Here is a 14,726-nt window from a genome sequence, read left to right as displayed (position 1 = left end):
CAGAGTAGTGACCAATACTGTAGCACCACTATGTGGTTAACCAGTGCACACAAGTGCACATTTATTTCTAAGTCATACAGGCATTTGTTTTTCTGGAATAGTATGACAGTACATAAGTGGCAAGAAAGATTAAGATAATATGCTGTGAACCACTGCCAAGCTTCATTTGCTTCCCAGATTTGAATCAACAAAGAGGTTTGAAAAAGATAAAAATTCACATACAGGAGTAATTAGTATGCGGTCCACAATGTGGTCAGTAGCTCATACAAGTGATGAGTAATTGCAAAACCACTGCAGTGGGGTTTCACTTTGTTTATAAAACAGCTTTTCCATGGAAAGGAATACTTAACCTCTGGAGTTCAGACTTTGCGTCTGACTTCTGTGCACTTTTAATTAAGTAGGATTTTTCATGCAGGACTTTTATTTGTACGTATTTTTACCCTGCTGTACTGGTACTTTTACATAAGTAAAGTATCTAGTATAGTATAATATCTTAATACTACTTCCACCACTGCCTACAAGTCTTTGTGACTGTCATTTTGTCAATGCAACAAAGGATAAAGCTGCTAGGGAACCAAAAATACTATAAAAATGTGCAAATATTTAAATAAATCACAAATAACACAAATGCAAAAACAATTTCAACTGGTTTCCTCATCATATCTCTACCTGATATATAAAGTTATGTTAATGCTATGTTACCAGAAATAAACCATGCTCAGTGTTTTCCCCTAAACAGACTCCAGAAGGTTAAAGGGAATATATCCTGACAACAAATGATGCCACACACACAACACAAATTCATCGTTTTATTTTTAGTGACATCTGAGCGTATACAGATCAGAACTTAAAAAAAAAAAACACGTGTCAGATACTTGTCATTCTGAAACCCCAGCACCTAAATCTCCACACAACTGACAACAGAGAAGCTCTACGAGTAGCTTCCTGCCTCAAACAGTTTGATGACGATAGCTTCGTGGGGCCGCAGTTCCAGCGTGTACAGAGATGTCGAACCGAGGCGATCCATTCCTGTGCTGGCCACAAACACTCCAGCCTCGGGCAGGCTCGGGGCCCAGGCAGGATCCAGAGCGTGAAGTTCAGGCCCGACATTGAGCAGAATGAGGAAGTGGACACAACCCCAGGAGCGCAGGAAGGCCAGGATCGTGAGAGGTGCAGGAGAAGCAAGAGTGGAGTTGGAGGAGGAAGAGGAGTTGGCTGAGGTGTTGAAGGGGAGGAAGGTGAAGCTGCCGTACAGAAGAGCTTCTTCTCTGGCTCTGGAGTGACTGAGGGAGGTAAAGAGAGCTACAGTTGAACGCTTCACCTTCTTGTCCTGAGAGAGAGAGGGATTATAGAGACAGAAAAGTGTCAGTTAAATATCACCTACCCAACTAATACTTGGTTTCTTTATCAACAGCTTTATATGATAAAGAGACAGCAGACAACCAGCTTTATCACTCACTGTATTTGCGTCTGATGGTTCATTCTTCTCTCCATGAGACGAGCCAACATTCAGAGACACATTCTATATGGCAGAAAGCTTTTATTTGGCAACTTATAAAATGGTTAAATTATGAACTCAAAGTCTCAAGCAGGGTTTTTTTTATTTATTTATTTATTTTTTTAAACCTGTGTTTGGTCGAAGTCCTCATCATACTGGACTGCAGGTGATCCTGGCAGAGTCATCATCAACACCAGGAGTAATTTCTTCAAGTCAGGAGATGCTTTTCCTCCAACCTGCAGAAACACATTGCAGTTGTATAATGACATCCTACCTAAACCAAAGGGCAATTCAATTATACTCAAGATTACTTATGCCATTCAGTAAAGTTGATATGACATCACTAATGCTTCAATGCAGTTACAGACCTGGTGTTCAAGTTTCTGTAATGTGAGACGTACAACTGTAAACTGTTGCATTTCTTTGTCATATAGTTTGTCGGTGAACTGAATATCTGTAGACTGTTAATGGGACAAAACAATCAATTTTTCCAAGAAAATAATCATGATTGATTGATGAAAGTAACAGTTATTTGCAGCCCGACATTCATTATATTTAACTTCTGCATGCTTTACGTCGAGTAAATCCGCGCTAAATCTCCCATCTGTGTTGCTGTTGAGCTGTATCGAATTATACAAAGAGGTGTGTCTGTTGTTTAGCCTTCCATCACTGATTTGAATGGGGGTGAACAAAATAAAAGTAACACCTACCAACATAAACGCAATGCAGTTCAACACCCCCACAAACTACACCCTCCAAGATGATCACACGCCTCTTTAACACAGATTCAACTGGGACAACAACACTGAAACCTTCATGAAGGTAGGATGTAATGCAGGACTGTATTAGACTCAAGTAGTTTTGACGAGGTGTTCCTACTAAACTGCCATCTGAGTGTATATATGCACATGTCTTACTGTCCAACTGGGCCATATCTCATCTTCTCTTGTCTGCAAGTGTGTCTCTATAGCATCTGCAACTTCCTGGGCAGACAGGAGGTGATGTGAAGATGGCAGAATTGACCTCATGACCACATCCACCAGTGTCTTGTTAATCTGGCTGGAGTTGTTCAGAGGACGTGGGACTTCTTGCGTTTGTTTCACCACCACAATCCTGAAGAGAGACGAGGGTGTGCAGTTTCCAATTACTCCGTAGCTTCATTTTATGTTAGAAAAACAAACATCTATCCACATCTGCACATGCAGTACCTTTCCTCCTCCTGACTGCTAAATTCCCTGAAGACGTCTCTCCACTCCAGCAGAGTCTGAAATATAAATACTTTATTGGAACCACTGCTTATAAAGAAAATTTAAAATTTTTAATGAGTATCATTTACCTTTTCTGAATATGCTGCATCTGTATCGCAGATTGCAAAACCCGCCACACCCTGCTCCAACCAGAACCGCAAGGTATGCTGTGGAAACGGTAGTAATGTTTTAAGGAATCCAGCAGCACCGAGAACTTAAAGACGTTTAGTAGCATGACCAGAGGTTTCACCTGCAGTTTGGCTGATGATGGCTCGTTTCCTGCTACGTCTAGATCCACTTCACAGAAGTCCAACACCACTTTGAGACCTGCAGCACCAGTGAAAAGGTTCATTAATCATCAAACCATGCAGGAAAGAGTCTTCTATCTAGCTATGCGTGCTGTCTTTCACTCACCTGCTTTGTTGCTCTCTGTGAGCAGATGTTGGATCTGAGGCAACGTCCCCAAGCTTTCACCAGTCGCAGTAAGGTTTGATGGAGACACGTCTTTAACAAACAGACCCTCCAGGATCAGAGCCCCTATACCCAGGGACCTGAGGTAGGGAAGCTGCTCACACAGCACTTGAGAGATTAAAACATGAAACTGATTTAGTCATATTTCATCTGTCACTGTTCAATTTCTTTCTCTCCCCTTTTTTTTGTATGTTTTTGTCTCAATACACTTTGTACTTACCATTTGTGTTTGGTGAAAATGGTATTTAGTACTTTGTGTATGTAGCAGATGGTCATAATACATGTAGTTTAGTTTTTAGGTTACTCATCTATATTACAAATCTGTTCATTTACCTCTTCTAGTTGCTCAATTTCTCCGCGTGGGAACAAAGCATTGCCTTATCTTTTTTTTTTCTCTCAACGCAAACACAAGAAAACCTCTTAATCTCTTTTCTGAGTGTTTTGCAATCATGTGGTGGCCCACAGCTTTAAGCTTGTGATGTCTGGATGCCGTCTGTGTGGTAAGAGACAGTGATCTGCCCTGAGATAAAGGCCAGGTGCTAGTATGATGAAATTTGGCCTGCAAAAAGGCAATCTTGCAGTAATCAAGAACCCCCATCTGGGTTTGAAAATTGATAGAATTTAAATTTCAATGAGACCAAATGTCATACAGTGTGAACATAATGCTCTCATTAACAATCAAGAACCTGTGTGTCAACTAGTTTGTGTTTAACTGAAATGTGTCGAATTTCGTTTGGGAATGTCCCAAGACTAAATCCACAGTATCGAATGACAGTGGGTTCTACTTTATTACATTATGTTGAAGTCATGTCTTTATTATGCATTTTCCTAAAATTAATGTGTTGGATCAAAATAAACCTGTAGCACATTTCAAAGAGAGTGGGGAGAACAGGGAGTATTCTGGGGCCCAGCAGCTCTTATTTTTGGTCGATCTGGCCCCTGATAAAACATTGAGGCTCATTAATGTCGTCATCATACATATTCTCTTATGGCATGCCATGTTTATTGTGTGTCCTTAGCAGCACTATGAAGTTTGCCTTTCAATCTGCAAACATGGTAAAAGTAAACTTTGAACAAATGTGTGTCTCAGCCTAAGAAGACTTTACAAAGATACTGTATAATGTCCTTGCCATGCCCCTAACTGACCACCAGGAGACAGTCAAACTGTGATTAAATGTGTTCTTCAACAAGAAATTTAGCTTCACATGGACTGCAACTGGAACAACTGAAATAATAACTAAAAAATAATATCTAAAATGTTGGGTTTTTTTTTTTGTTTTGTTTTGTTTTTTTGTGTGTGTTTTTTTTTTTTTTTAAATGAAACCATTATTTATTTCCTCACCATTTATGCCCCCTGACCCCTCCGCCTCCATGAACAGGTCGGGCTGCAGCTGGTAGAACAGCGACTTCTGCCACCACTTGAGCGGGGTTACGACCGGCCGGGGGCTTATCGCAATGATGGCGATGGAGGTGGCGAGCATGCCCACCCAAGCCAGCCAGAACAGCAACACCATGTAACAACGCACTCTCCTCCAGCCCGGACCCCCCGCCACGACTTCCAGCTGCTCCTTGGTCAATGGCTGCCACTGCTGAACCGGTTCCGGTTCAGGCTCCGGGATGAGCAGCGGCGCCGTCTCTGAGCCGCCCACACTGCCTGACAGCCCGGGGCCTGGCACGCTGCCGTACCCGGTGTCTCCTACGTCCAGAGGCATCCTGTCCGTCTGCGGGTAAGTGATATGTGGTCAGATAATAGGGGTTTAATTTCAGTTTGTATAAACATGCACGCACCCAAGTTGTAGGAGGCGGGAGTGGGCCAACTGCTTGTGGGCTGAAGTTTTGTTAGGACTTGTTTGGTGTGTGTCCATACCGTGCTGCCCGTCTCCTCAGCGGCCTCCTTAACACTTTGTGCCATGTAAACCACAAGACGATTACAGATGCTGCAACAGTTAGCGTTTCTAGAGAAAAGTGCAAACACACTCAGCAAGCAGCTCTGCCATGGCCAGCACCCTAAATTCCCCTGTTTCTTCCTCCTTTCCACAGGTGTGCTACAGGTCAGGTGTCACTTGCGTCTGATTGGCCAATCCTGTTCACGCCCTCACCTCAAAAATTGGCCTTTTTTCAGTAGGACCATTAGGTTAAGGGACTGTAACTTTCTAAATAAGTTTTTCTTTCAGGCAGACTTACAAATACAAAGAAAAATCCAAGAGGAACTATGAAGGTTCATAAAGTCCAGCTTTTGACTTCAATAACAAGAAGACCAAGAGAGTCTCTTGCATTTTTTGAAGGAAAGTTTCTGTTAGATTCCATAAATAAAAATTAATCCATTCAATTATTTGCTTTCATACATGGGAAGTTTGAAAGACTAATATTCACCAAAACACAGAGCAATGATATAAATACACCTGTCACCAAGTTAGCACACAAATTCAAAAACGCTCTAGATGAAATTGGTTGAAGACAATCAAATGAGACCCTTCATTTATTTGTTCATGACAAAAATCAGGCTATAATATTACTTAAACTGGTAGATGAATGCAGCAGGACTTAATAGATCGTCATTAATTAGCAAAAAAGTTGTGTCTCCAATTTTCAAGATTCTCTTGCTATTGAATAATTGTGAAGATTACATGTGTCTTATTCTGCATGCTAAGATATTTGTTGAGTGTGTTCTTTTGTTTTATGAACTGTACCTTTTGGTCACATCTGCCTTGTAGATTTTGCCTTTTTTTTAAGTCTACCACCGCTGTCCTGTCATTTTCAGTACATTTGGCTCATAATACTCTATGGCATTACATAACAACGCCAAAAATGCAATCTCCAGTCTTACTGCAATTTTTTACAAGGTTTTCCCCTGACAGCAGTTGTTGGTTATGGGCCCTCTGGCGGTCACTTAGCACTAAACAGCTAATAGGTTGGTGATGCCAAGGGTTAGCTCTATACAACATGTCTCTGGACTGAGGGAGGAAACCAGAGGGAACACAGGCAAACTCAACACAAGTCTCCAGCTAGTTCAAACCAGGATCATCCTGCAGTGAGACAGAACTAATTCAACTCTGTCATCATGCTTTTTACCTAAACACAATCTAAGTCATTACTCACATTTTCAGTCTGAGGTTTCTTGCCTTCCTCTCTGGCCCCTTTTTTTTTTTCTTCTTTTCCACTCTTTACTTCCTCTTTAACTTTGTCCACCAGTGTTTCCGCAGAGCAGTGCCGTCCTCAGTTGAGTATTTGAGTGATCCGACTTGTGAGGAGTGAGGAGGTGAGAAGGACACTGTCCAATGAAAGCTCTGCTCAGCCAATTAATACAGAGGTGCCGAGCCTCACCACACCCTCGCAACACATTCTGAAGAACCCATGACTGCCAATGAGAGCCCCCTAAAGTCCCTCATGTGGTAGTTTTGACTTTGACTTGAATGATCTTGTTTTGTTTTTGATACTGGAGAAGTAAGGAATATGTTTTTTTAGAGAATTTATATCTATGTCCTGCTGTGGTCTCAGTCTCTGTTTCTGGATGGTGTACACCCTTTGACTGGTTGGTCTGAATGGGAGCAGACTTATGTAAATATATATATATGTAAATGTAAAGCCAGCCTTTAAATTTCAAGGCACGGTCATACAATGATAGATATTGAGACTTTGATCTGTTGTCACATTTCAAGCAAAGTCAACAGCCCAGCTTATTTTTCTTTTCTGTGTGTGGAAAAACAAGAAATCAGCTGAATAGAGCTGCAATCACTGACTGAAAATAAATGTGCAAGTAATTTGATGAATAATTTTAGTAAGTTTTCAAGAAATGCCAAACATTTCCAGCTCCCTTAAACTTGAGAATGTGCTATTTTCTTCTTTTGTATGGTCTGATTACCAAACACAATTGTAAAGTGGACTATTGGTTTGACAGAACATGTGAAAATGTCACATTGTGTAGACAAAATGAATCAGCCCTAAACCACTGTAAATCTCAACAACTCATATGTTCAAAATAAGTGGCTCTAAATATCATTAACATAAAGTTGTTAAATGAAAGATTTATGAGAAACACTTGTCACAGCATAAATGAATAAACAGTTTTTTTTATAGTATCTATCTATAATTTCAGATTGATAATCACGGGATCAACTATCAGTGAGCTTTATCAGGCTGTACAGATGCGTTGACTATAAAATCGCCTGCAGGAGAAAAACCTTTGAATCGCATGGTGATGTAACACATCACACATCTGCTCTAAAGAGCCGCAGGTTGCGTGTTTAATGAGGTCTGCCTGCTAATTCCTGGGAATATCTCATCCTTTTCCCCCAGCACGGCCCCCTCTCTATCTCTTTCTCCAACCCTCTCTGCATTCTTTATCCTTTTGTGTCTCTCCCTCTGGCTTTCCTCTCTTATGGCACACGTTTATGTTCTTGCTATAACATGTCATTGCTATCCACATCACCTTTGCTCCTTGACAGTATTGTGCAAACTAATTATTTACAGAGGGACCCTGCGTTCCAACATGAGACTCTGATACACATGCAGCCCATGTGTGGAGCACATAAAGTAAGTCCAAGTTGTTTTTGTGTTGTTTTTTGTTTTTTTTTATTTGAAGAATGCAATGTTATTTTGGTTTTTGCAGGATTTATTGCTTGAGAATGAGGAGTGTCAGCTCATTTGTTTTCCATATGTACAGTTTGTATGCAGCATTACACAGAATTGTAAATGAGCTGCCATATACAGAAGCCTCTAGCGTGTAGTAAATATCTATCAGTGTCTCTCCAGGCGCTGTATGGTTAAATATTATGAAGAACTCTTGGTCAGTAACAAATGATTTTAGAAAATATATTTCCAATATTAAAAAAAAAAAACACAGCAAGTATTTCATTTATTATAATTTCATTTTAATTGACCAGACAAAAAATCTTCAAAGAGAACATAGTACATAAAGAATCAGTCATTAGTGCTCGTCTAAAATGTAAATGCGGTTTAAGCTTGTGGCCATGGAGACGGTGAAGCTGGTGGTGAGTCTGTTTCCATGGCAACAGCTTTAGTTTGAGTCCTCCTCCGATCCTTCAATGTCCTGAAATGTCACAAGACAAGGCGTGATATTACTATCATCGAAGTTTCTGCATTTTGTTCATATAACTTAATTTTACAGGTAGATCAAGCTTACAGGAAGTAAACTCTACTTTCCTAAGATTATCAATTTAACAAAGATGCCTGACATTTCCTCAGATGTTTGTATTTGCTGTTTTGTTTTGCTTTGCTTTGCTTTGATGGATTTTGAGCAAACCAAGCAATTTGAGGACATCATCATCATATTGGTCTACATTTTTCACATTTTATAGGCAAAACATAATCAATTTACTGACATAGACAACAACAACCTTACAGGCTCAATTTTTCCTAAAAAATTACCTGAGCAATTAATCAATGATTGGAAGTGTTGCCTCCACCAGGGAGGTTATGTTTTTACCTGTGTCTGTTTATTTATCAGCAGGATTAGACAAAAAATACTAAAGCGATTTGCACTGAACTTGGTGGAGAGATGGGACATGGACCAGGGAAGAATCCATTGAATTTTGGGGGAGATCTGTAACATGTACTATGAATTTAATTTTTTTTCTGTGAAGTCTGGCGTATGTTGTTTGACATTGGTCATGGCAGAGGTCTGAGCTCTCTAGTTTCAATTTTATTTTCTGTCAATCAACTATTGACTCTTTTTTGCTATAACAATGATTGATTAATTGATTAGTCAAGAAATTAACCAGAAGATAAATCACTAATAAAACTAATAGTAAGTGGCAACCATACTTTTGTGTGACTTTAAATGTCAGGGGTCATGACTTATGGTCAATATCAAGATATATTCATCACTCAAAAACTGTTTGTGTAAATGAGGCATATTAGTTTTATTAATTTATGAATTTATTGTAACTGTCGGCATCTAACAACATGTTTATCGAATGAAATGTGTCTCATGTGTCTTACCATAGGTTCCTGACTTCTAGGAGCCATAACATGTTTCTGATATGCAGAGATGATGCAGTCTCGCCTGCAAAGAGAGAAACAGTGGTAGCACATTAAAAAAGATTTCTATTTTGATTCCACAAAACTGATTCCACCGTAAACATATCGGTGTATTTTGGGGGTTAATTGTTCAGACTCACTTGCTGGTGATGCCTCCTCCTGGTGGAAGTCCTGGCATCTCTTCTGCAGCCAGGAATTTGATCACATAAAGAAGGTCAGGGTCCTCATCTCGGGTCCTCATCATCTGGATAATTTCTGTTAGGGGAGGCAGTCAAAAAAATGTGGTAATAAATTAGGGAGATGACATTTACCCAAAGATCAGTGTGTTGTCGTGTGGGATTTAAGTCTTAAATCAACTCACCTTCCACTTTCACATCAATCTGTTGCTCCAGCTCCGCCTCCTGCTGCAGTGCCTCTTGTGACACCCGGGGGGCGCCGGGGAAGCAGACAATGATGATGCTGATGTTGTCCAAGCTGCCCTGGAGAGGGAGACAGAGCACAGCATTATCAGACAAGTTTGATGGAAAGAGCTGAGGCTGCAGTTTTAATTCCACAGTGGTGGAATGTAACTAAGTACATTTACTCAAGTAAAATTTCAGGTTCTTCTTCTTCACGTGAGTATTTCTATTTTATGCTACTTTATACCTTTACCTCACTACACCTCAGAGGGAAATATTGTACTTTTTAATTCACTACACATATTTAACAGCTATTGTTTCTGATTAATTAGCTGAAAGAAACCTATAACGAGCATGTTTAATTATGTATATAATTGCATGGGATTATGTATATTTAACTAAGTAAAACTATAGAGGGTTTATATTATCCCCATTCAACCAGATATTACATTAAAATGCGGCTTATATGTTAAATCAGTAATTATAATCCTGTAATATAATAATGTAATGATATAACTCTGGCACAGGCCCTTCTGCCTGCATAATGACTACTTGTACTTTTGCTAAGTACTTGAGCACTTTCACACTGTGGCACTGGTACTTTTACTTAACTACAGCATCTTAATACTTGTTCCACTGCTTGAAATCACTTGAAATAGACCTGCTGAGAGGGAAAAAAGCAGGGGGCCGAGGTCTGTGCCAGGCTGGGTGCAGATATATTTTGGTTGATTTTATGGGAGGATTATCACATGCTGATACATTTGCTAAACAGAGTTTGGACAACATATCAATCTCCTATGATGTCACAGTTAAGTAATTATAGAAGTCCTGGTTTACTGGACAAAATACATTACTTTAGTCTGCGGCTCTGAGGAAGTGCACCTGAAGTAAAGAGCTAGTAGATGAATAAATATTAGCATATTGCAGATATATATATCGATATCAGTAAGTACCAAAAAATTTCAGTTATAAAACAAAACTCTTGGCTGATAGACTGGTCATGGATTTCTTTTTTAATTTCCCAAATGTCAGTGTCAGTATTGGCCTTAAAAATCCAGCTGTTTTATGAAGTCATCATATTGTCATAACCATCAGCCTGTCGGTTATAACGTCAGAGATGCAAGCAGAGAGGCTCCTTGTGCACTGGAACACACAGTCTTTCAGCAGTTACTTTAAGCCTTTTTTGGAGAAATAAATAGCAGCCCATCCCGACCAGGATAAAACCTCTGAGCTGGTGTGTGTGTTAAGTTCCCATCAACACACTCACGTTCAGTCTTAATCCGAGCCATGTGTAGCTTTTCTTCCCTCCTATCCCATGTCCCGGGATGCCATAATACAGCTATTTATAGGGCGGGAGAAGGTCTCGTCAGTGTTGAGACGGGCAGTTACCAGCAAGTGTTAAGAAGACCTGCAGGAGAAATCTACTTGCATAACAACATCAGTGTAATTCTTGTACACAGAGACCCTGCTCACTAGTCCCCCTTCTTAATGTAAAGCCTCCCATTCATGAATCCACCTGCTGTAACACTCTGTGTCCTACTGCAGCGTCCAATGAGCTGAGTTTGGAGAAATTAGTGGGAGCAGTGCTGAGCTAAGACGCCAGGATGATGTCACTGTGCTGGGGAATTAAGTAGCTCAGTATTTAAATGGACTGGATTTGAATCTGTGCTTGTAGTGAATAATAAGAATCAGAATTTAACAATAGTCTGGAATTTCATTACTGACACTTTGTGGACATATAAGTTATAGTGTATCCACAGAATAATCGCAGGGCCTTTTTCTATCTTCATCAATTCAGGATATTCCTCTGTGTTGGGACGTCCTGTGTTTGTTTGTGTTTAGGTTCCTTCATAGAGAATGAATTGACCGAGAGTATAATCCACATGGAACTTTTAGATATTAATGGAAGGAAATCTCTGTTCACCCTGTCCACCACCTGTGTCACGATTAGTGGTGGGTGTCATTCCTGAATACCTACTTTGATTAATTATTAATTTGCTGATTATTGTGGTAATTGATTGTTTGGTCTATAATGTGTCAGAAAACAGTGACAAATGCCCATCGAAGACTCGTATAGAGCCCAAGTTGATGTCTTCATGTTACTTGTTTTGCCTGACCAACAGTTCAAAACCCAAAGATCTGCAATTTATTATTATAAAACGGACGGAAAAAGATAAGCAAATCTTCACATTTGACTGTCTTTTCTTTGAGATAGTTCCTGATTTTTTTGACTGTGTTTTATTTAGAAAAAACTATTCTGTGGCAATTGTAGAAAAGGGCAGAGGTATTGATTATGTGATATCCATGCATGGTTCCAGCTGTCCTAATGCTGAGGGAACACCTGTAAATCATTTTTTTCCTCATAAATTTGGACTCCAGTATGTTCGTCATTTCAGTGCTTCCTGTTTCCTGGTGCAACATTTGAAATCTGTGTGATTGTTTCTGTAACTGTCAAAACATTAACCACACGAGGGTTAAAATGTGTTTGTCATTATCAGAATGTTTTATCATATCCTTTATTTTCTTTTCTTATTAATTCATATTTCTGCACCTTGTTGATGCACCCTTGTGGCCTGACATCTCACCTTATAGAGGCAGAGGTCAATGACTTGGGTGCAAATCTCTCTCAGGTCGTCGCACACCTGCAGACGGCTGCGCACAAAGGCACACAATTCCTCATTGCCGATGGCGTCCCACACACCGTCACATGCTAGAATTAGGAACTCGTCTTCGGGTGTCCTCTCCAGCTCGTACACCTCAGGCTCTGGTGACACCAGCTGCTCAGTCTGCGGCCTCCAGTCCACCTCCTTGAAGTCAAAGTCCCCCAGTGCTCTGGAAACGGCCAGCGAGCCGTTGACCCTCTGCAGGGTCACCGAGCCTCCAGCGTTCTGGATGCGCTCCTTCTCTCTGGGGTTGAACGGCTTGTGGTCCTCCGTGTAGAAGACCACCTCGCCGTTATGGCAGAGCAGAGTGCGGGAGTCCCCGCAGTTGATAAAGTAAATGTAACGCGGTGAAATCATGACAGCTGCTGCAGTGGAGCCACTTCGGTCCCAGTTGTCCTGGCGAGCCAGTTTGTGCATGTGGCGATCAATGTCCAGGAAGCCCTCACGGATCCCGTCCTTCACCTGCTCAGGGTCCTCACTCGCTTTAACCCCACCTGTGAAACACGAGTGGGAAACATTTGGTTTTAAGTTACATATTGTATAGTTTCTGGCACTGCACCGCCATGTTGTTTGTTAAGAGGCCAACACATGGATCCTCGTACCACATAAACTGGGGAGATTGTGTTTTGTTTGATTTGTGAAATCAACATTTAATGGCATATTGCAAAGTCCGAGTACTAAAACCAGCACTGCGCCTGTGTTGTTGGAGTAACACTGCAGCTCAGTGCAGTAACATGGTCGACACAGTGTTTGTGAAAAAATTACATTAAACTAAGAAAGCCCAAAAAGTGTCTGCTTCAAGGGTTTCTGGCTCCTGATGCACAGCTGCAACAAAAGTTTACTGAAGGTTTTCATGTAATTATGATTATTAATTTTCTTTTTCTTTTTAATTTGCATGTTCATTTTCTCTCAGATGGCAAGCCAATCAGTTTACACTCTACATGTCAAGTATAAAACTTAATATCTGAATGAACGTCAGCAGCTGTGATTTGTTCTGATCCCCCCTGAACCTGAATCCTGTAAAATACCACAATATTCAGAATTCTTATTATGAAAGTGCCACGCATTATATTGTATGCATTTCTATCAACTTGTATATACACTTGGGCATGTTAGTTATCTCAGGTAATCTCATCTTTAAACCTGTATCGTTTGTTTTTATAACCTGCTCTCAATAAGCTGCTTTTATGGACTTTGCGTTCGTAATTCAAGTCTATTTCTGTGCTTAAAACGATGCCACCAAAGGGTCTGTTTGCACATGTGTGTTGAAAATCCCAATGCAGTATGTTTTCAGTTTAAACGTTTGACATTGAATTCATTTGGCAGATGCTTTCGTCCAAACTGACTTACAATGAGTGCATTTAAACTTGCTATGAACAAGAGCTAGATGTCATCCCTTCCGAACAAACAACTAAAAGTGTATTCAGTGCTTAGAGTATATCTTCTTGTACAGCTTCATTAGTCCCTAAGTGTTCTGTACCTGTCGCCAGGATGTGATCCAGCAGGTTTCTGGAGCAGTACTGTGCCACTGTGGTGCCAGCGTGTCCATCAAAAACAGCAAAGTATCCCCACTCTGTCAGCTCTCCTCTCAGCTGGGGCATGCAGGTGTGGGCGTCCTCCATCTGAGCCCTCCAGCCCTGCATGCTCGCCACAGCGTAGTTCAGCCCCGGCTGAGACCCCCCCTCTGACACATGCTTCTCCAAAATGGGATGCTCCAGGTACGGGCTCGGCATCGAGTCGTCCTCATCCAAATTGTCCTCCTCCCCGGGCCCTGCTTCCCTGGACCCCCCTTTGAAGAAGAAGGTGACCATCTTCTCTGTCTCTTTGACCAGCTGGCGGAGGAATGAGGGCACCTCCACATTGCTCGCCCTCCTGGCTGTCCTCATCACCCCGCGGAGCCTGTGCTCAAGCTTCCTGCTCGACCTGGCAGCGGCCCGTCTCCTCCTGGTACCCCTCCTCCGGCCCTGTGTTTTCCTCAGCAGGTCCAGCGCAACAGTTGTGCCGTGTTACTCCAAGCAGGTAAAAAAGAAAAAAGGGACTTTTAGTAAGAGTTGTGCTGTTAAATGAAAAACCGAGTTTATTTCCTGTTAAAAATGATTAGGGCCATTTCTTCATCCCTTTGCCTGCTTGTAGAGTCAGGAATTCCTTCCTCTGTCCTATTTCTTCTTTGACAGTAAGACTATGAGCTGCCTGTCTCTCTCTGTCTCTGTTTCTGTCTCCCTCCTTTCTCTGCTACCTCTCCTGTATCAGCCCTGTGCTTCTATTGGCCTATCTATTTGTGTTGATTTATCCCTCTGCTCCGCCACCACCTACTGCCCTTCTTCCCCTCCCTCTGTCTGTGTAACACTGCTGGATAATCACCTGGCCTTCAAGGCAGCCCATATGACTCGTGTCTGCACACATGCACGGATTATGAGCGTAGCATCTTACACAACACAGAGGGATCCCC

The 14,726-nt window shown here is 41.2% G+C and overlaps 2 protein-coding genes and 1 long non-coding RNA gene across 4 annotated transcripts; 1 reads left to right on the top strand and 2 right to left on the bottom strand.

Annotated features, from left to right (window-relative positions):
• Positions 1–619: 619 nt before the first annotated feature.
• On the bottom strand, positions 620–6,423 carry si:dkey-202g17.3 (4F2 cell-surface antigen heavy chain). Of its 2 annotated transcripts, none has more exons than XM_056374470.1 (10): positions 6,316–6,423; positions 4,559–4,937; positions 3,160–3,324; positions 2,996–3,072; positions 2,835–2,912; positions 2,707–2,762; positions 2,416–2,611; positions 1,627–1,734; positions 1,460–1,522; positions 620–1,330 (listed from the first exon to the last, which is right to left on the bottom strand). In XM_056374470.1, the coding sequence occupies exons 2-10, from the start codon at positions 4,926–4,928 to the stop codon at positions 932–934; spliced, it is 1,512 nt and encodes a 503-aa protein (XP_056230445.1). In that variant the 5' UTR covers positions 4,929–4,937; positions 6,316–6,423; the 3' UTR covers positions 620–931. The 2 variants fall into 2 exon arrangements, with proteins under 2 accessions (XP_056230445.1, XP_056230444.1); XM_056374469.1 differs by lacking the exon at positions 6,316–6,423 and adding an exon at positions 5,084–5,264.
• On the top strand, positions 4,853–9,706 carry LOC130167931 (uncharacterized). Its single transcript, XR_008827346.1, has 3 exons — positions 4,853–4,943; positions 7,687–7,749; positions 9,609–9,706. It is a non-coding gene; the product is annotated as an uncharacterized LOC130167931 (long non-coding RNA).
• Positions 8,008–14,626, bottom strand: ppm1na (protein phosphatase, Mg2+/Mn2+ dependent, 1Na (putative)). The gene is made up of 6 exons (XM_056374476.1): positions 13,758–14,626; positions 12,200–12,771; positions 9,578–9,695; positions 9,357–9,471; positions 9,178–9,241; positions 8,008–8,266 (listed from the first exon to the last, which is right to left on the bottom strand). Exons 1-6 carry the CDS (start codon positions 14,161–14,163, stop codon positions 8,234–8,236), a joined length of 1,308 nt encoding a protein of 435 aa, XP_056230451.1. The 5' UTR covers positions 14,164–14,626; the 3' UTR covers positions 8,008–8,233.
• Between the last annotated feature and the right edge of the window lie 100 nt (positions 14,627–14,726).

This window comes from Seriola aureovittata, chromosome 4 (genome assembly GCF_021018895.1).
Source record: "Seriola aureovittata isolate HTS-2021-v1 ecotype China chromosome 4, ASM2101889v1, whole genome shotgun sequence".
In the NCBI taxonomy this organism is placed as follows: domain Eukaryota; kingdom Metazoa; phylum Chordata; class Actinopteri; order Carangiformes; family Carangidae; genus Seriola; species Seriola aureovittata.
Note: the sequence above shows the minus strand (reverse complement) of the source record. Positions and strands in the feature narration are given on the sequence as shown.